The following is a 22,949-nucleotide window of genomic DNA, read 5'->3' on the forward strand; positions in this document are numbered from 1 at the left end:
CATTCAAGAATAATCCTTGCACCTTTCCCAGAATTTAAAAATTCAGTGTTCAATTGAGTTGTAAATCATCTAGCTCTCAGGCAGATTTATTGCCCACTATCACAGCCCTAAACCAAAGAAATTCAAGCTCTTTCCTTCAACTACAAAAACACTGGAGGAAGCTCACCTGTGTTCACATTACTGGGCAGATTCTTTCTTTCTTTCTTTTTTCTTCTTCAGACCTGCCTGTGTATCAAGACACTACAATGCGTAATTACTATTCCAGGACAACATGTTTTCATGTTTTTGCTGGTACAGAATTTCAGTCATTAAATTTCATTCACCGGATATATAGGACTGTAGCAGCAAATCAATAAGTTTATCAAAAGGAAGGAATTTTGTAATATCCTGAACAATGGAAAGGTAGTCATACTTCAGCCTCAGAAAAATCAGTGAGGGAGGGAGAGGCAGCAAGTGGATGGGATGAAAGTGGGACTGATGAGCTTACCTTAGCATAGGTAGGACAACGTACACATGGCACTCTTAAGTGTAGGAGTGGGTTGGGAGAGAGGGAGAGAGGGAGGAGGGAGGGAGGGACAGAGAGAGAGAGAGAGAGAGAGAGAGAGAGAGAGAGAGAGAGAGAGAGAGAGAGAGAGAACTGTGAATATGATGATATGATGACCAGGGCCAGCTCTAGGGGAAGTGTAAGCAAACCACAGCACCACCCAGGGCAGCTGGTTCCAAAAGGATAAATTAAACAACACAATAAAAGTTCTGTACAAATGAGGAAGTGTGAGAATATGTTGGAAACAAATAATACACAAAATCTATTTCTTACTGGAAACAGCCTTCAGTAGTGTAAAACAGATGCAAAGGAAGTGCTGGAATTGGTCACCTTGGTTGTGTCTTTCAAAATAGCAAAGATTGCTGCTGACACTGATGGCAAGCCTACACAAAACTTCACATGTACCTGTATCAGCTTGAAAATACCTACAAAAATGAGAACCTTTATAATAAAGAAATACAGATAAATGTCAGCTTACGATGGCCCAACAATTCCTTAACATCAATAAGAATATCACTGAGAAAAATACTTTGTAATAAATAGGGAAAGTGTAAGTAAAATATCCACTGATATGCACATGTCATAGTATTTTAAATTCAGACATAATGATTAATGGACATTTGCAATTGGAAAGATGAAGGCCCCCCTGTTCCCAACATTTCCCTCTCCCCTGAATCTGCTATTAATACCACTTACATTGCTCTTCTTGTCAAAGTTCTCCAAATTAATTTTTCTGCCTTGTCTGTAACCTCCTGAGCTTTCCTTCATTCCTTTTTTCTCATTGTTGAACTCATAATAAACAGATATTAATATTTATATATAGAAACAAAGATGAGGTGACTTACCGAACAAAAGCGCTGGCAGGTCGATAGACACACAAACAAACACAAACATACACATGTGTTTGTTTGTGTGTCTATCGACCTGCCAGCGCTTTTGTTCGGTAAGTCACCTCATCTTTGTTTCTATATATAATTTTTCCCACGTGGAATGTTTCCTTCCATTATATAGATATTAATATTTGAGAGATTACAGAAAAAACTATCAAACCTTACTCTGTAGATGAACCAAAAAAATGCACTGCACAAACTGTATATCCCATTTCATTGTATTTCACATTGGTTGTATTCCAACAACTTCATTTACCTTATAATTGTGCTTTTTGCTACAATGAATGAAACTGCTTTCGAAACTACTTGTTTTGAGCCATAGATCACAGTGGTGGCATTTTGGAAATCACATTCGATCATAGCTGTTTTTCCTTTACGTACTAAAGACACACTAAATAGGCACTGGCAATTTATACACTCCTTTTTGACAAAGCATTTTCAAGTAAGTCACTCACTCTTCTTTTACTGTGTACAGCAGAAGCGATGATACTGTCGGCAATGTTGTTTCCAGCTCTGCTGGCTATTACAGGTGTCCCACTGCACACACACCTCTGCTCAGGGAACAATAAGAAGTGAACAGATTTTAGTTGTATGCTCTGTGAGTGACATAAGTTAATTTTGGAGCCATAACCTAAAATTTATTACATAGTAAACGTTTCACTTCTGGTTCACTGACACCATATCTGGCTCTGGTCTTAAGGATGTACCTCCTATTCACGTCAAAAACAAATATGAGTATGTGTTATACTGGCCCTGATGGTGACAATGGTGGAGGTGGGTGTGGGATGGAGGCCGAGGAGATTGAGGCCAGGAGGACTGTGGGACAGAAGATGTAATGTAAGGACAATTTATATCAATATAATTCAAGGATGAAATTGAATTTAGATATTCTGGGCTCAGTGGTGTGTCCTGCTGCTGCTGGTTGATCAGTTCTGCTCTTGGCTAGTTTGGCAGTGTCTTTCATTCAGATTCATGCCAACCCCCCCCCCCCCCCCCCCCCACACACACACATAAAAGCCTGTGCAAAAATTACAGCTAAGCAAATACGTAACAATCCCATAATCCCATTTACAGTGGTGGCACTGCCCTTTATAGGGCAGGTTATACCTGTGGTTGGCTGGAATAGGATTTAATGGGACAGTGCAGATGGCAGGTCTTGCAGGTGGGTCTTCCACGGAGGTATGATCCACATGGTAAGGGTTTGTCTACATGTACATACATATTCTGTGAGCCACTGTATGATGCATGGACGAGTATACCTTCAACCAGTACAAGTCATTTCCTTTCCTGTACCACTTGCAAATGTAGTGAGACAAAATCAACTGTCTATGTAACTCTGTTGGAGTCCCAGTTCCTCTTCTCTTTTCTTTGAAGTCCTAACACTAAATTTACATTTGCGGCAGTAGACTCATTCTGCAGTCAGTTTCAAATTCCAGTTCCCTAAATTTTCTCAATAGTGTTTTGCATTAAGAACATTGCCTTTCCTCAAGAGATTCTCATTTGAGTTCATGAAGTATCTCTACAATACTCATGTGCTGATCCTATCTGCCAGTAATACATCTAGCAGCACGCCTCTGAATTGGTTTGATGTCTTCCTTTAATCCAACCTGGTGGGTATCTCAAACTCTCATGCAGTACTCAAGAATGGGTATCACTAGTGTTCTGTAGGCGGTCTCTTTTATAGATGAGCTACATTGTCCTACAATTCTCACAATAAACCGGAGTCAACCATTCACCTTCTGTATTATTGCCCTGCATGCTTGTTCCATTTCATATATCTTTGCAACGAAATACCTATTTATTTATTTATTTATTTGAGCAATCTTCTGTTCATCACATCAAAATTCTGCCAATTCATCCCGTACCCTTATCTCTCAACAATGATACTGTCTTGTATACTACAATGTCATCAGTAAAAATTCAGAGGCACAAATTGCTGCTCACCCTGTCTATCTGATCATTTATGTATACTGAGAGCAAGAGCAGCCATATTAACCTTCTTTGGGATTTTCCTGATGATACCCTCGTCTCCGATGAACAATCGCCATTAAGGACAATATACTAGGTTCTGTTGCGTAAAACGTCTTTGAGCCACTCACATATCTGGAACCTATTCCATCTGCTTGGACCATCATTATCAGTTTGCAGTGGGGCACCAAATCAACACTTTCTGGAATCTAGGAATAAGCAATTAGCCTGTTGCCCTTCATCCATGGTTTGTAGGATATCATGTGAAAAAGGGTAAGCTGAGCTCCATATGAGCAATGGTTTCTAAATCTATGCTGATTAGTGGACAGAAGCATTTCAGTCAACTAAATTTATTATATTTGAATTGAGAATACGCTCAAAAATTCTGCAGCAAACCAATGTTAAGGGTATTTGTCTGTAATTTTGAAAGTACATTCTTTTATCCTTGTTATATACAGGAGTTATCTGCACTTCTTGCCAGTTGCTTGGTACTTTGCACTAGCGATAAATGCAAGTTAAGTAAGGGACCAAAGCTGCAGAGTATTCGCTGTACAACCGAATTCCACTCTGGACCTGGCAACTTATTTATTTCCTACTCTTTCAGTTGCTTCTCTATGCCAGGGATGCCTATTACTACGTTCTCCATAGGGGAGTCTGTACAACAGTCAAACAATAGTATGCCTCCATGATTCTCCTGCATGAATGATTTCTTAAACACAAAATTTAAAACTTCACCTCCCTTTTTGCTGTCTCCTATTGCTACACTAACTCGTCAACAAATGACTGGATAGAAGCCTTCTACCTGTCAGTGGTTCTACGAAGGAGCAGAATTTTCCACATCCTTTTTTTAACCTCGGTATTCTCTGATTGTTGTTATTAACCTACATTGGTTCTTTTCTGTCCTTAACCCACTTACTCAGCACATACACCTCCAGCATGCCATCTACGATCAGTAAAAACTATGCCCATAACTCTTCTACATCTGTCATATTTGAACTAAATGATTTCCATTCACTGGCTACATGAGTTGCTAACAATTGATTATCTGCATTTTCCTGCATAAGTACTCTCCTAGCCTTCTTGAGTGATTTATTTAGTAACTTCAATAACCATTGTCACTTTTATGACATCAAGATCACTAGTTCCTGTCTCTATACCGATACTGTTGATAATGTCAGGCCTGTTCACAACTACAAGGTCTGAAATGTTTTCAGTGCATGTGAGCTGTTGAATTAGCTGCTCAAGATCATTTTTGGAAAACGTGTTCGGAGCTGTTTCACAAGACTGACTGACTGTAGCACCAGCAATGAATCCACAGGTGTCCCAATGTACATTTGGTTGGTTAAAGTTGCCTCAACTAATATTGCATGACTTACGTGCTTCCATATAACTGAGCCTAAGCTTTCTTTAACAAACTCTACTACTGTTATGGTGGAGTCAGGTGGCCAATAAAAACATCTGATGGTTAACTTGTGTTCACCTACACTAGTTACTCATGTCCAGGTAACTTCACAATTAAAGTCAATATTGTCCTCGATAGAGAGAATATTTTTACCAACTGCAACAAACACTCTCCTCATATAGCATCTAATTTATCTTCTTGATATATGTTTGATACTTTATTAAATATTTCAGAGCTTTGTATTTCAGGTTTCACCCAGCTCTTGGTTCCAACAATAATTTGAGTACAACAACTTTCTCGGTAAGGGCAAATTCTGAAACTTTTGTTACAAAAGCTTTGGCAATTAACTGTGAAAATTTTTACAGTCAAAGTGTCTTTATTTTGTACGTGATTTGATTTTGCTCACTGAGTACTGACTGGTGAGAAATCATCTGAGGACATCAACTTATTGCCTAGCCAGCTACACGAGTAGCTGTTTCCTGTGTGTAGAGTACCACTGACATATCAAGGAGAGTTCTACAATTTTCCACCCCTCCAGGTCCTGAAATATGCAGCCAAGACATCATAGAATCAACAGCGACTCTGGTTGAGACCCTCTACTAGGCTCCAAACTGAAGGACCTCAGTCAGTGCTGGATATGGTACTGCAAATTTTGAGCTCTGATTTTACCCTGCGAGTGAGGCCAGCAGCCTTTATCACTTCTGCCAGCTGTCTGCACAAACTGAGGGTGACCTCAGAATCCTAGCTACAGGCATCACTGGTGCTGATATGAGCCACACAATTAGATGACTGAACCTTGTGCATTCCACAGCTGCAGCCACAGCTTCCTTGACATCTCGAATGAGGCCCCCATACCAAGTGCACACTGAACTTCTTTCCAGCCCTATTTTCCTAAATGGCTTTATAATGCCCCTAACACTGAAGCTCCTGATAACTGACAAACATCTCTCCACGTGTGCTGTGCAAACCCTGCTGAAGGAGTGGCCAATTGTCTGCACACACAGTACATGGCCAAGGCCAGGCAGCCAGTCCCCACATTGACTCTCCACCTTAGGCAACTCACATGTGTTGTAACCTGCCACACATTGTGCAGTGAGTATAGATCCCCACAATGGATACACTGTAAGGTGCCTTAGGAGCAGAACGTGTCAGTGAAGCACCACCTCAGGTGCCCTAGCAACCTGCTGAATTCTGTACTACTGAAGTAAGTGGAACTTAAGGATGGATATTTTGTAAATTTGGTTGGCAGCAGGATATCACTTTTTCCAGCTGATTCGTAGCTATGGTTGAAGGAATAGGGAAATCTGTCTCCAGACTAGATTCGGAAGGTTGTGCCTGTCTGTGAAAGAGTGTGTGTGTGTGTGTGTGTGTGTTGTGTGTGTGTGTGTGTGTGTGTGTGTGTGTGTGTGTGTGGGCGCGCGCGCGTTTGAGGGGGCTCTGAACTCTGAAGGAGGACTGCACACAGAAGCTTAATAACATTTTCAGTCTTGTTTATATGCTTGTTAACTGCTCAACACATAATATATATGATGAGTTTTCAACTTTACTTCATCCATTACATATATACACAATGTTACTGTACCCAACACTGCCACACCACTTATCAGCAATATTTTAGTCAGAAGCTACAAATACATAACTTCATCTATCATGTGATTAACACAATTACTAATGCACATACATTTAAAAACAAAACAAAGTGATGTAGATGACGCAGAGACAAGTGATTTAATATAAGACACATAAGGCCGCAAATATCAGGAAATTCTGCAAAAGTGTATGACAAATGCTGAACATATGTTGTTACCAGATGATACACCTCACTGCACATGCAGCAGTTGGGCCTGTTGATTCCTCTCTTGCCAGTAGGGGGCACTGCTACATCACTCCACTATGCTACTCCGCACTTTCATCCAAGCATTATCCAATATGCTGTGGTAGTGGTAATACAAGACTATGATGAATCAGTTTCTATTTAATGAGCTTGCAGACATGTCTCTCTGTTATTGTTTGCTAATTCCAATGTGTTTGCAGCAAGACATATTTACACAGAATGTTTCCTAAAATGTGTTTTATGTCTCACATATCATCTGCTACGAGTGGATTGTTGAATGCATGAAACAGGAACTCTGTGACTAAGCACTTAAGACAAAAAAACGTATTGAGGGAAGGTAACGCAATAGTCAGATATGCAGAGTTCTGAAATCAAGGTTAATTATCACACAAGATTTAATGTACGAAATTATTTCTACTTTGTTGTTACTTGTTTTATGAGTTTTTATGTTTACCAACAAATTGATATTTAATCAAGGTATAATCTACAACATACATAAAAAAAGAAAAGTTTGTTGCTCCAGTGCTAACCTACATCAGATTTACAAGCATGGCAGTCAAGATAAATTTAAGATTAGTGTATGGGTGGGAATTTTAGACAACCAAATAATAGGACTACATTTTACCTGATAATTGAAATGGCCATAATTAGACAGTCTTTTTAAGAAAGGTTCTGGCAGAGCTACTTCAAGACTTTCCTCTGGAAGTAAGAGTAAACATATGGCTACAGAAGAATAGAGTTTCTCCACGCTATGATACCACAACATGAAATTACTTAAATCAGGTGTATCCATGTAGGTGGATTGGACAACATGGACCAATTTGCTGGCCAAAAATATCTCAGAAGGTTTCAGATAGATTACGTAACGGTAAGACAGATTTAGGAACCAGATTTTAAATTGTAAGACATTTCCAGGGGCAGATGTGGACTCTGACCACAATCAATTGGTTATGAACAGCAGATCAAAACTGAAGAAACTGCAAAAAGGTGGGAATTTAAGGAGATGGGACCTAGATAAACTGAAAGAACCAGAGGTTGTACAGAGTTTCAGGGAGAGCATAAGGGAGCAATTGACAGGAATGGGGGAAAGAAATGCAGTAGAAGAAGAATGGGTAGCTTTGAGGAATGAAATAGTTAAGGCAGCAGAGGATTAAGTAGGTAAAAAGATGAGGGCTAGTAGAAATCCTTGGGTAACAGATGAGATATTGAATTTAATTGATGAAAGGAGAAAATACAAAAATGCAGTAAGTGAAGCAGGCAAAAAGGAATACAAATGTCTCAAAAATGAGATCGACAGGAAGTGCAAAATGGCTAAGCAGGTATGGCTAGAGGACAAACGTAAGGATGTACAGGCGCATATCACTAGGGGTAAGATAGATTCTGCCTACAGGAAAATTAAAGAGACCTTTAGAGAAAAGAGAACCATTTGAATATCAAGAGCTCAGATGGAAACCCAGTTCTAAGCAAAGAAGGGAAAGCAGAAAGGTGGAAGGAGTTTATAGAGGGTCTATACAAGGGCGATGTTCTTGAGGACAATATTATGGAAAAGGAAGAGGAGCTAGATGAAGATGAAATGGGAGATACGATACTGCGTGAAGAGTTTGACAGAGCACTGAAAGACCTGAGTCGAAACAAGGCCCCGGGAGTAGACAACATTCCATTAGAACTACTGACGGCCTTGGGAGAGCCAGTCCTGATAAAACTCTACCATCTGGTGAGCAAGATGTATGAGACAGGCGAAATATCCTCAGACTTCAAGAAGAATATAATAATTCCAATCCCAATGAAAGCAGGTGTTGACAGATGTGAAAATTACCGAACTATCAGTTTAATAAATCACAGCTCCAAAATACTAACACGAATTCTTTACAGACGAATGGAAAAACTGGTAGAAGCCGACCTCGGGGAAGATCAGAGGCAGCAAAGGACGTGGAAGATCAGTTGAACGGAATGGACAGTGTCTTGAAAGGAGGGTATAAGATGAACAACAACAAAAGCAAAACGAGCATAATGGAATATAGTCGAATTAAGTCAGGTGATGCTGAGGGAATTAGATTAGGAAATGAGACACTTAAAGTAATAAAGGAGTTTTGCTATTTGGGGAGCAAAATAACTGATGATGGTCGAAGTAGAGAGGATATAAAATGTAGACTGGCAATGGCAAGGAAAGCGTTTCTGAAGAAGAAAAATTTGTTAACATCGAGTGTAGATTTAAGCGTCAGGAAGTCGTTTCTGAAAGTATTTGTATGGAGTGTAGCCATGTATGGAAGTGAAACATGGACGATAAGAGACAAGAAGAGAATAGAAGCTTTCAAAATGTGGTGCTACAGAAGAATGTTGAAGATTAAATGGGTAGGTCACATAACTAATGAGGAGGTATTGAACAGAATTGGGGAGAAGAGGAGTTTGTGGCACAACTTGACTAGAAGAAGGAATCAGTTGGTAGGACATGTTCTGAGGCATCAAGGGATCACCAATTTTGTACTGGAGGGCAGCATGGAGGGTAAAAATCGTAGAGGGAGACCAAGAGATGAATACACTAAGCAGATTCAGAAGGATGTAGGCTGCAGTAGGTACTGGGAGATGAAGAAGCTTGCACAGGATAGAGTAGCATGGAGAGCTGCATCAAACCAGTCTCAAGACTGAAGACCACAATAACAACAACAACAGATTTTTTTTCTTTTGTGGTCATGTGCAGGAGCTAGTTTACACCACCCCAGTAGAGTTCCAAATGGATCTCTCTGCTTGCACAACTGTTGCGTCTGCGGAGATCCAAAATATGGAGGGTATTTTTGAGCACATGCCTGAAGGGATGATTGATTGATGCAATGCCAGATCCTGGCTGGCACCAGCAGCAGCCGCTACAAAAAGCTCTGCCATTGTCTCCAAATGTTTGGAAACACCCCTGTTTCAGCACTGCTGTTACTGGTAAATAACTGAGTTTACCAGTAATCTTCCTGATGGCTTCCCAGACTTTTGTAGAAGTGGAACAGTTGATGTGTTGAGCCTTGGCTCTCGTGACCTGAAAGACTTCAAGGTTGTCTGCTGTTGGGCAGTACTTAAACTGTCTAAGAGCTGCACGCCCTTCCTAGATTGCTGAGTGGCACTCACTGATCCACCAGGGAACAGGCTGCCTCAAAGATGACTTGAGGGCTATGAGATTGATAAGTCAGCGGCATGGTGGATCACTCGTGTGATGTGGTCCACCCACTCCTGGATGCTGCTGTGGTATTCAAACACAGCTAGCTGGCTGAACAGCATCCAGTTGGCCCTGCTGTCCATCTATTTTGGTGGATTCTGTGCAGTTAAAGCTCCAACCAGTAGATGAATGCAGAGTGGGAAGTTGTCACTAGTGAAGGTTGTCAATGACTCCCCACTGAACAGAGTCCACAAGGGGCTGGAAAGCAGAAAGAGAAGTCAATGGCTGAGAGTGACCTTGTAGCAGCACAGAAATGAGTGGGAGTACCTGTGCTGAGGATGCTCAGCTTTCCAAAATGTGACCCCGAGGGCTGGCAGAGGTCAAGCCCCACGAGACAGAATAGGCACTGAAGTCTCCCAGAAGGAGAAATGGTCATGGGAGTTGTTCCGTAAGATCTGCGAGAGCCTCAGAATCTATTGAATCTTGCATAGGCAAATAAAGTGAGCAAACAGTGATCCTCCAATACACATGAATTTCAACTGCAACTGCTTGCAGGTCAGTAGCCAGGATGAGAGCAGAGGAGTGGTTTGAATTATTGACATTGACAAACACAGCAACCCCTCCCTTGGCCCCTTCCCCAGTCAGGCATCCTTACAACAAAGCATATAGCGCCACAGTATAGGGGCATCACACAATGTAAAATATGTTTCCTGCAAACACAAGCAAAGGGTGCATTCCTGTTCTAGGAGTTCCATTTCCTTCACATATGTGCTGATCCCATTAATGTTCCACTTCAGGATGGAAGCAGTCTGTCGTTTGGGTAGCACTTTCATCCCAACTTTCTGCTGGGAGGGGAGCCCGCAATGAGTGGAGGATCAGTCTTGGAGTGAGATGATTTTCCCAGTTGAACACCAAGGTCCACTGCCTCCAAAGAAGTGTCGAGAAAGCCATCAGAGTGGATGATATCATCATCATCATCATCATCAGACTGTGTACTTTCTGTCTCCATTAGTGGACGATGGGCAATACTTTGCCTTCGAGCTGCTAGGGAAAGGAAAGTCCACCCAGACATAGCCCCATGTGTCTAAGTAAGCTTTGTTCAAATGAGGTGCAGCAGGTTCCACAGAGGTTGCCTGTTAATGACTGTTCCACATCAACAGCCAAGCATCTCATTGGCACACAGCAAATCTCAAGACTGAAGGGTTTGTTATAGAGATTTTTATCATCTCTTGATATGGGTAGCCAAGCTGAGATCCCTGTCCCCTGTGACACACAACATTCCACTGCTGTGCCATACAGTGGTTGCTGAAGGATTCCCACAGCTTACGGTGACAGAGGACTGGTGGAACTTAGCAGTCCCTCAGCTCAGGAATCCCAGGGTCCACAAGCCCATATCCAGCAAAAGAATCCTGGCCCCAAAGGGTATTATGTAACTGATGTGGCATCTTAGGTAGCAACTAGAAAATATGTACTACATGATCGGTAACAAATTAACAAAGATTGCACGGCATGTGCATGTACTGTAATGTCCTTCATTCTGGAATTCAGTCAGCCCTGCAGAATGGGAGCTATATAAATGCAAAATTCATCAACATAGAGAGCATGGGTGACCACTGGTCCAATGGAAGTCATTATCCCATTGATGGTGATGGGGTGACACTCAGTGTGTAGCCCTGAGGGATGCCATTCTCTTGGAGCTGAGCAATGTACCTACTCTAAGCCAAAATAATCAGTGGGATAAAAAATGATGAATAAAACTCAGTAGGGAGCCTCAAAAGCCTCAGACACATAGGGTAAGTGAAATGTGATGACACCAAGAGGTGATTATGTGGATAAAAAGAAAAAAAAAAGAAGAACTACTGGCTGATTTAACAACTGAGATGACACTACCTCTCCACCGTGAAGAGGAAACACCTTCTAACCAAGTCAATTTGAAGACCTTTAGCAGATGGAGTCTGAGTAACATTCAGATATCAAATCATCTTATTAAGACTCTAATCAGAGCTATACTGTCTGATGAGGCAACAGCCTGAAGCAGTTTCAGTCAGTGGAAGGTTCGGTATATAATTCAGGGTTATGGGGTTCAGGATAGGGGATGTCCAACTTGTTTTTACGTGCTCGAAAGGCAGCCAGGTAAGAAGAGGAAGCCATCACTGTCACAAAGTGTGTCACAAGGTGTTCAGTAGGGACCAATGCATCAATAGACCTAGAACAGGTGTTGGCTTCTGGTGGCCCAGAAGACTAAGCAGCTCGGCCCACATGTGAAATGAATAAGCGTATGTTCCCATAAAGGAGATGTGTAACTCCCAACATTTCTTCTTACTGTGTAATTACATAGTGAGCCTTTGCATGGAGCTGTTAAACAGTGATGAGGGCATCTGTGAAGGATGTCATTTGAGATGGTGCAGGGCACTTCGACGATCGTGAGCAGTTATTGTAATGTCTTTGGTCCACCAAGGTAGTGACTATAAGAATATGGGACCTAGAAAGGGGGGGGGGGGGGGGGGGAGTGGGAGAGCAGTCCCAGCAGTGTAGTTAATCACAGTGTGAATGTCTCCCACAACCTCACTGAAGCCATCTGACAAAGAAAGGGGAAAGGTGACAGCAGAGGCCCACAGCTGCCAATGTGCCACGTAGCCAGTGAAGCAGTGACAAGAAAGTGACAGCATTATTAGTAAGTGGTCACTGTCACAAAGATCATCATGTAGCATACACTGTAATGAAGCCATAGGATTGGAGGAAGAGACTGAAAGACTGATCACTGAAGAGATGCCATGTGTTGTTCTGAAGTGGGTAGGCTTACAGTCACTGAAGAGAGAGAGGTTGAGTGTGGAAAGAAGCTGATCATTCAGAAGGCCCCTATCAAACAACATGGTACTGCCCCACAGAGGGTTGTACGCATTTAACTCCTCAATTAGGAGAAAAGGGAAGGTGGTGAGGTGTCAGTTTAAAATGGCTACCTCACAGTAAGTGCCGTGCCTGGAGGGCAAATAAATGTTAGAAATGGTGATCATCAGGATCATTCACACTCACACTGCTAGAGCTTCCAGTGTAGTATAGAGGGGAATACACTTACTGATGACATCTGTGTGAACCAATTTATAGACACCTCCAGGTGCTCTCTCGGGCCAGAACAGTTCCTATAGAATGTATGGTAATCCTGAAGTGTTGGAAAATACACATAAATGAAATGATTTGTTGGAGAGCAAGGCAGGTGACAGAACAGGAAGATATTAGTATTTCCAGTTCTGGCTAGTGACAATAATAGCCACTGAAGTTCCATTGAATTATCACACTGAGGCGCCAAGAGAACAGGTCAGACCCAAAGATCACTGTGTCACCAGTGGAGGTGGTACAATATCAATAAATATAGGTTCAGAGTCTGATGGTGAGGAGGGATAAGGCACTTCTGTGGTCACAAGGGTAGTCTTCTCTGAACATTTCTTCTTTTCTCTTAGAATACTTTAGAAGGCCGAGATTCTTGTGAGCACTTGTCTGCTGTGAGGGTAGTAACTGAAAATGAGGAGGCAACCTTGGGACCTCACATAAGTCAGAATAGAACTCTGCTTTTCCAGCCAGGTGTGGGGAGTCGAGGTCCCTGAAGCTGGTGCTGCAGTACTCTAGGTACTGCCAAGCTGTACTACTGAGATAGAATAGCAGGAATTGTGCTTTTTCCAAGTCTCACAATATGAGAGGTGACTGGAGATGTTACATTCCTGGATTTTCTATTCTTTTATTAAGGTAGCACATGTCTGGGATTTGGGACAGTGATCGTCTCCACAACTGACACGTACAATTGGTAGCTGACAAGGGGTGTTTCTATGAAGTCGCCAATCACAGACTCCACAAAATGAGCTGTTTGTACACTGGAAAGTCCTATATCCAAAACATAAGCTTTTGAAGCACCACATCAGGGTTGGGATATACAGCTACACATATGCAGGTAAATCATGATTTTTACTTTCTCAGGAAGCACATCCCCCTCCCAAGGAAGAATGCTCCAGTGCAAAGCTTGTCTGGCAGGCCTCGCCATGCACAATTATGAAGTGGATATTTCCTTCTCTAAGTGTTTGTGTAGTTCTTCATCCATCTGTAGCATTAAGTCCAGATGGAAAGTTAAACCCTGTACCATGTCCAAGCTTTTATTGGGTGTTATGGTAACAGGTACAGTACCAAGTTTTTTTACAAGAGTGTCATACTTGAAATTGGGAAGGATTTGCTGTTTTAATTAAAATGGAACCACTTTATGACTTGCTAAGGGAAGAAATTTCTCTAAATACATTTTAAATATTCTCCACAAAGGACAATGGCTCAATAAATAAAAAATACCCTCCATCTGCCAGGGATGCAAACCAGGAACTGCAGGGAATACGTTTCTGCAGTTCAATTGGTTTTCCTTTCCTCCCATAGTGTGGCCAAGAACCAGAATTGGTTGTAAAAGTCTGCACTGAAGAATTTCAGTCAAGCTAAATAGACTGCCAAGGTCTCATTGCCACTGGCTGAAAACTTTGGTCTTTTCACTGCGCAGGTATCAGCCTTCTCACAGCCTACTCAGAAAATAGGCTGTCCCCACAGGTGCCACCTAGCCACAGCACCAACCAGCTGACTAGATTGCCACTGCCTGGAGTTCCAGTGCCCACAAATGGATGGACACCTACTCTACAGCACGTGCAGGGAGGTAAGGTAACAGCTTAGGAATCAATACGGCACTCCCTGCACAGTCAGAAGGCTGCAACCAACCAGATACCTGGTGACCCACCCCACACAGTCTTGGTGTCATGCTGGGTATTTGGCAAACTTTCCCCAAGACCAGTGCTTCCACAAAGAATTTTGAAAAGGCACAGATTAAACCCATAAGTGACAATTCAACATAAGTTAACTGAAATGTGTGGCGTAAAATAATCCAAAATCAATGTTCTTTGAGCATGTTATGTTGTCAGTAGGGAATGTGTCCTAGAGAGCAAGTCTGGACAAAAATGTAGTCAGCGAGTGAAACTACAACAGACAAGAGGAAGAAGTATTGTAATGGCTTAGGATCCCATGCCCACAACACAATACTGACAAAAGAGGTGTGTGTAAAGTTCCATAAACGTTTTGTTGCAAAATATTATGTGCAAGTGACTAAATAACTATAGTTTACAAAATATGTATAATGGCAGTTACTAATTCACTACATTAAAATGTCTTGGTGCTTTACCTGGTTTTGCTTCCTCTCCCTGACTAATGCTTCCACTGCTTGAAGTTGGTGAATGAGCACTTTCTGAATTGTACACTGACCTATTAACACAGAGCAATGGGAAACTTAACTGTACTTTAAAGATCAGAAGTATTTTAATTTAATTTTATTTTAAAGATCTAACTTACGGTGCAGCAAGCCTTGTCCTGGCAAGAAGCTCCGAGATTTTTTGCACAACAAAATCACGATCTTGAATTTGTGCGAAGAGGAAACTTGTGTGGTTTGCCGAAGTGATGAGAACTGAATTATTTACTGCTGGATTCGATGCCTGGTTTTCTGCTCGTTCTACTAAGCTGATATCCTTCAAAGGTAATACCAGACTGACCAAGCCTTTCACCTAGAAACAGCAATTTTTTGCTCTCTATCACATCGCTCAATTCTTCTAAAGTTTAGTTTGAAAAATGCTGACAACAATGTGTCCCAAGTTTTATTCAATTTTGAATGTCTGGAAAAACAAGAACATTTAAATATTGAAAGCTAAAAAAAAGAATTTATATAAACTCCAAAACAATCAGTGTGCAAGATATTTATTAACATGAATCCAGACAGTAGGACTGAACATATATTTTCAAATCTCTGTATTATGATTACTGCTTGGATAAGGCAACTACAATGAGCAACTCATACATTTGACTAGGTCAACTGAGTGTACAATTTCAGCCTTGCAGTCACCTTAGAAACATACTGTGTTAAAGTACATTGAGAAAGTATATACAAAAGGCAACTGATAGGCTGCATATATACATTTCATTCACTAATGCAACAGTGAAGGGAGATATTTATTTTGGCAGCAGAAGATGATCAATTTTCATGACAAAAACAAAGGGTAGAGCATTTCTGAAATGGCAAAGTGTATAAACTATTTGTATACCTGTTTCGTACATGGGTCATGAGTGTGTCAGCACTATCATGGTGAACTGTCTTGGAAACTGTAGAGAAATTCATTTTGATACCTTACTTTGGTTTAAGTTCTATCAGTAACTAATATTTCTCAAAAATGCAGGAACAGTTTTATGTTTAAAGGAATTTTTATATCTACTAAAACTACCAATAAAAATTGTTTCAATTCTGATCACTTAAATTTAATCGATAATAAATTTGTGGTTGTCTTATGTCGTACACTTCATACAGATTATGGTTTTTGGTCCATAAACAGTCCTAAGAAAGTTAAATCACAGTAACTGGCGACTGACTGAATGTAATAAATGTGCATAAAAAAGAAAGAACTAGCGTTAGTTTTACAACAGTTCATAACTGATATCTGTAAACACCACAAAATAAAAATATGTCACTCTGGTGTACACTACACAAAATCCCATGGCGCAGTGAGTAAGAAGAATTGGGATTAATAATAAATTAGGCAACTACAATCAGTACTAGTCAGAAGAAAATATGTAAATTTCCAAACTGTGTGTGTTTTTAGCATCAAGCCAAGTTGACATTTTAAGTTTTGTTCATAATATTTTGAAGACTGACACAATTACTGTCATCAGGTGCCATGAGTAAGGGTCTCGTGAGTGTATTCACTATGTGGACTCCAACCACAAACGATCACCAGTCACGCACCTGATAAAGGTGATTTATTAGCTACCATAATATTGCACACGAAAATAAAATCAGCAGCCTGGCTGGATGCCCAAAACAATATCATCAATCGGTTACACCGACAAAATCTCGGATATTACTTGTAAACTGCTATGAATTTGATAATCAGTCTAAAAACACTCCCAAAGGTACGAGTGCTAATCAGAGTAAACATATCAGGTTATGAAGATGGTGTCAAGATGGAAGATACTAAAGCATTCACCAAGCAGGACAGCAAGCAAGAGAGAGAAGCCATCCACTGGTAAAATACATTGTAACTACATAACATTGGTGACAAAATATAAAGTACCACCAATACAACAAAACTACACCACTGAAGTTCAAAGAACAATAGGCATAAAGCATGATTTTGACTAGAGCTTAGTGTGCATCTTGCAATGATAAGCACAGTAATGTGAAAATATAGATTTCAGATGATGGACTTGTGAAAACATCATCATTCTTCCGGCAATTACAAATTCTTAGTAAACAGTATGGCTGATGTTAGAGCAGATATTCAAGGCATCCAAGATGTGTTCAAGATGTGCCTAAAAGAAAATGAGAAATGTGCACATTGTGAACTGTAAAAAAGTTGACATATATGAAGTAGTAAACAGTAACAAAAGATCCAAAAGAATGAAGAGAAGTTCATGAATGTCTAATAGGCCCTTTGCACTTGTTCACATTTATACTCACAAAATGATATTAAACCACTCATCCTTATTATTCTAAGTTGACTCACCCTGCTGCTAAAGCATATGAAGTTTTGGGAGAGAAACATGCGTCCCCAAACATGCCGCTTGTTATAAGGTGTCCATAGCGTAGCATCTATACTACCATCCAGTTTCTCACTAGCTGGTAACCGGAATGTCAAGCGATATGCTTCTGAGTGAGCTCTAGCATCAAGATCACGCTTCAGGAATGATGGCTTCTTTGGTACATTCTTACTGGAAGAGCATTAACTGCATAATAGATTATAAAGTCACATGTACTGGAAATGTGTTTGCACATACATAAAATTTAACTTGTGCATGGTTTGGTTATATGAATTACATTACCATCAATGCATAGATGTAATACTGGACACATTACTGTACTGGAAATAGCTTTATGCCTCTTAGTCTCATTCATTTTTAGGTATATTTCTATTTCAAATTGTAGTATTAATAGATTAATGTATAAGTTTATGGACAAGACATTACTAAAATTTCAATAGTATTATGTTCATCTTATTAGTGCCTAAAGGTTCTGAAATCAGTTTCTGCCATTATTACAAGTGAAGAATACTACAATACTTTTACTCCAGGTGTCTTATGGAAAAAACTTTTCACTAGTGAGTTACTGAACCAATTATCAGCAGTCAAAACATTAAGAATTCTGTACCTTCCATAGGAGTGGACATCTCATAACTACAAGCAAGATAAGGGTGTGTAGAAAGTACCACTCTGTAAAGCGAATCTTTATCATGAACGCATAAGAAGTGTATGAAAAATATTATTAATGATTAGTTTATAAATATTATTTTGTCTAGTATTGTACTGTAAGTTAAACAAAATACAACCATAACATACCCATTCCTATCTCTAATAGTCAGTGTTAAGCACCATTCAAACAAACATTCAGATTCAGAGCCATAGCTACTTTAGAGAAAGAGATTTTAAGTAACCACATGACACTCATTTGAAAGAACTTTTTCCTCGTAAACTTACTAAAGTTTTCAACCACAAATTTTCTAGGAGTTATCAGACCCAACTGGCAGATGCTTGAACAATAGTTTTGTTGAAACTTAAGTAGCATTTAACTTCAACAATTGGTAGGTTTGCATAATTGTGGTGTTTTAGTAGTTCTTATATGAAACTACATATTGAAAATCATTTGTAGTCCAACATTTCTGTCTGACGCAACAGTCTGCCTCTATAGCTGAATGGTCAGCATGTGACTGCCATGTAGAGAAGCAAATACATACATCCACAGGCTGACCATGTCTGCTGTCTACAACAAATCTAATATAGTGCATGAATGCACTGGTACAACTGGCAAACCACACAAAGTTGAGGCAAGATGGAAAGAGAAAAGCCCTCCACTAAGGAAGGAAGGTGGTGTTGGGTGGGATGTGGGAACCAGAAAAACTGATGTCCCAAATGCAAGCAAAAACAAATTAAACAGCATTCCTCTTATACACGTGCTCATGTAGATATAGTTCACAGGTCAGTGTTTACATTTGTGAGTGGCACTTTGACCATATGTTGCGCAAATCGTGGCATTATCAAAGTTGTGAGAGTTGGTGTTGCCATAATTCATGTGAAAAATGTACTTCAAAAGCTTTCAGACATATAGTTTTCAAAGGTTTGCAATTTCTTAGGCATTATGCTAAATGAGGCATTGCAAAGCATGGCTCATGAGACATTCCCCTTTGGCAAGAGTCCCCCCCCCCCTCCCCCAACTTAACTCGTGTGTTGCCATTACGGTCCAACACTGCCACACCAACCAACAGCAGGGACAATTTTAAGTCATCATAGGATCATGAGCTCTATCTAATCCCTATATGTAAGTCGCATAAGAAATTACTATAATTGCCATATTTATTTATTTATCACAGACTCTTGAGCTTACGTTAATGAGATATTTAAATATTTAGGTTAATTTTATTTAACTTTGTCTTGACAAGTTCTGTAATACAACTTTCAGTATGCACTGCAGTGAAATGAAGTTCACATCCAAGCAACTTATCGCTCGCTGCATTATGCTGAGCAGATTGAATGTATGTAATTGTAGAAAAGTTCTTTCTCAAACATATGCTGATCAGAAAAAATATTTTTACTTTAAGAGTGAAGCCTGTGAGTTTTGGATAGCGCTCTTGGGGCATGACTTCAAACAGTGTGACATATCTTTCTGTTCTGAATAGCATGCATGGATCATTTTGTAAACTACACACTTCTTATTGAAGATCACTTCAAAGACTAATGTTCACTGAATATTAAACAAAATTATAACCAGGTCTAATGATTTAAAATCTTTAAAACAATTATGGAATTGGAACTTCCTAGCAGATTAAAGTTGTGTGCCTGACTGAGACTCAAACTCGGGATCTTTGTCTTTCGCTGGCAAGTGCTCTACCTACTGAACTACCTATGCACATGCTTGGTTATCTCAGTTGATAGAGCACTTGCCGGAGAAAGGCAAAGGTCCTGAGTCCGAGTCTGAGTCCAGCACACAGTTTTAATCTGCTAGGAAGTTTCATATCAATGCACATTCTGTGCATTCTGGAACTATGAAACTCTTTGGTGACTTCATCAATGATGGATTTAAATCTTGAAGATTTTACTTCCTTATATTCTTGTTTCCATTTGCAGCAACTTGGGAAATGACACTTATCCATAGACAAAGAATAATACTGACAGTTTGGAATTAAATTGTCTAGTTTCTTTTTATGCTTATTCCACATCAATAATTCAAATTTTACAGCCACTACAGAACAAAGCAGGTGTTTTAAAGTGCTCAGCAGCTTTTACCATTTCTGTTGCACATTCTTTCATGAGTACACTGTTGCTGAAGGATATCTGAGCTTTTGCTAATTTCTTCAAAACTTGATGATCCAGGCAACTTTTGAATCTCTCTTCTTAACTTATCTGCACACAGTTCATCATGAGACTAATGTCTCTGTGCTGCTTCATGGAGAAAAGTGAAATGTCGAGCAAGATTACTACCTTTGTTTTGACTTATTTACTTATTGAAGCAGAATAATAGACTTAGTATTAACCAAAATGACAACTTGACCAACAGAAAATTTTTATGGAGAGCAAATCTGAACAAACTACTGTGAGTAAATGGATTAGAGAAATTGTGATACCTCTTCGAAGTTGGACAGGAAGTGAAGGGGCAAGAGACTAGGCTATGAGGAAACAGTTGGAGGGACATTATCCCACTAAAATGCTGATAAAAAAAAAACTGTACGCAGCATGACAGACACTGACAATACTGTGCAATTTCAGATGGAGGGGGAAGTGCTAATTATAAGGGAATGGCTTGCGAGCACTGTGCTATTCACTGGTATAAGCAATGTATTATTATTAAATTAAAATGTTTTATGATGACAAACTATTTATTATTAAAATATTTTACACATGTGTACCATGCTAGAACTGAGGGGTGTGGGGGAAGGGGCAAATTCAGTAAAACTGTGCCCCCCCCCCAAACACACACACACACACACACACACACACACACACACACACACACACACACACACACACACACACAGAGAGAGAGAGAGAGAGAGAGAGAGAGAGAGAGAGAGAGAGAGAGAGAGAAAGAAAGAATCGAATCCTGGACCCACGCCTGAGTTAGACAATCCTTTTCAAAAAGAAGACTAAAGGAACCAGTGCCTACTCTTATCCTTTGAGCCTTGCTGAACCCAGCAACAAGCGAAAACCTCATCAGTTTATGTTAGTGCGCATTGATGGTTTGCAGTGTAACATTCCATTGAAACAAGCTGCTGAACCACTTCCAGTGGTTTTTTTTTGGGGGGGGGGGAGGGGGGGAGGGATTAATTGAACCAATAAATCTACTGCATGTCTCATGACTGAAACAGCTGACAGCATGTGTGTGGTATCTTAATCAAAAGAAACTCATTGCTCAACTTTTCAGTAATTCAACTTCACGAAAGTTGTGTGGCACTATATATGGAAATTACAGATTTGTATATTCTTATATTGTACTTTCTACTGCATATGTAATTTTACATTTTTTACTAACCTTAACTTATTTAACAGCTCTCTGTCTTCGTTATATCCCCCTTTTTCATCAATTAGCCTGAAAGATGTTTAGACAGGAATTATCATTTAAGTTTAATAATACATTTCTCTTAATATTAATTTACATATGGACTGCATAGCATAATACTAACTGTTTCATTGCCAGATTTGTGAGCTGCTCCATAAGGGCAAATGTCTCCGATTTGTGCAGAAACATTGAGAAGTAATACTGAAAAAGAACCAATTTTATTATTTGAATCTCAGTTTACAAAATATTATGACATCACATCTGCTATTTGATGAAGATAAAAACTAATGTATACTGATAAATTTGAGAGAAATTGCAGGAGAGGTTAAAGATAGAAGAAGAGTGGAAGGAGTAGAACAGCACTCATTAAATAAAATTTTTATACATATTCAGCATAATGTAGTAAATGATCCTTATTAAATGGTATTGTAAACAGCAAAAATTTAAAGCTGTTGCGTAAATACATTTAGTTATGTAAGATATGGAAAACTTTATCGTCTATTCCAAGCTGATGTTAAGTTAAAGACTTAAAGTTTAAGACAAATATATACCAAGGAAAAAAATGAATGCAGTATTAATTTCATATCTGCCAATTTGATGTTTTATATTTTAATATGTATATCACATTTAGAGTACAACATGAAATTATTTTATGGAGGAGACTTGCAGTGGGAAAACTTAATTCTGTAAACTCACCTCCTTCTCCCTTGTTGCAATTCGAATTGAATCCGGGAAAAGCAGACTATTTGTTTTGTCAAGTTCCGTAATATCAGTCCACCTGATAACTAATCTGGTTTCACGACCAAGAATATAGGCATAGAAGCACAAGTGATGGATGGATAAATACATCCAGCCCTGACGTGGCATACGACCCTTCCAGTAGCTGCAATACAAGAAATGTTAAAAGCTTGTCTTATTTCCATGAAAGTGAATTAGTTGAAAAGAATTCTCTCTGCTTTCAAGCCATGCCAACCAAGATATTTCTCAAGCTTTTGCCAGCTATCAACTCCACTGAGTTAAAGAGTTACAACCACAAACTGCTGCAAATGATAAAGTTTTCTCCTAACATGTGCAAAGCAGCATATTACAGACAAATCCTGAAGTGTTCCGAATCTTTGAGAGCACTAGATGATGGGTCAACCAGCTGCTCATATAGCTGCAGCATAATAGCTTCAAGGCAAAGACTTTGATTGCATATGCACAGCAGATTAATGACTATTGGTCTCATACATGGGCCAGTCTTGGTGTGTATTTTAAACAGTTTTTTATACTCCTTCAGGCAACTGTTGAGCTGGTCCACAGAACGTATGATGCACGAACAGTTAAAATGTAACAACACAAACAACAAAGTTTATACATTAACAGAGAGATGGAGCACGTAACTTCCCTCGCATAGGCTAACTGAAGATTTTGGATATGTTACACCTGTGAAAGGCAACACAGGTATTAGTGCCAGTTATCTATAGTATTCACAGATAATGTGGCAGTATTTACATGAAATGAACCATTTACACTGTTCCTAGTACATTGCTGGACACACGTGCCGTTTAGAACAGAAGGACCAAGTTGG

The 22,949-nt window shown here is 39.7% G+C and overlaps 1 protein-coding gene across 2 annotated transcripts in view; it reads right to left on the reverse strand.

The window, feature by feature from the left end:
• Positions 1-22,949, reverse strand: part of LOC124608258 (TBC1 domain family member 9) — a 164,539-nt gene that overhangs the window by 107,933 nt on the left and 33,657 nt on the right. For both annotated transcript variants that reach the window (XM_047139973.1, XM_047139972.1), the window contains exons 5-10: positions 22,076-22,262; positions 21,504-21,580; positions 21,353-21,409; positions 17,340-17,544; positions 15,142-15,350; positions 14,975-15,054 (exon numbers count right to left, since the gene is read on the reverse strand). In XM_047139973.1, coding sequence (XP_046995929.1) covers positions 14,975-15,054; positions 15,142-15,350; positions 17,340-17,544; positions 21,353-21,409; positions 21,504-21,580; positions 22,076-22,262 — 815 coding nt within the window. The remainder of the gene's footprint in view (positions 1-14,974; positions 15,055-15,141; positions 15,351-17,339; positions 17,545-21,352; positions 21,410-21,503; positions 21,581-22,075; positions 22,263-22,949) is intronic.

Source organism: Schistocerca americana, chromosome 1 (assembly GCF_021461395.2).
Source record: "Schistocerca americana isolate TAMUIC-IGC-003095 chromosome 1, iqSchAmer2.1, whole genome shotgun sequence".
Taxonomy (NCBI): Eukaryota; Metazoa; Arthropoda; class Insecta; order Orthoptera; family Acrididae; genus Schistocerca; species Schistocerca americana.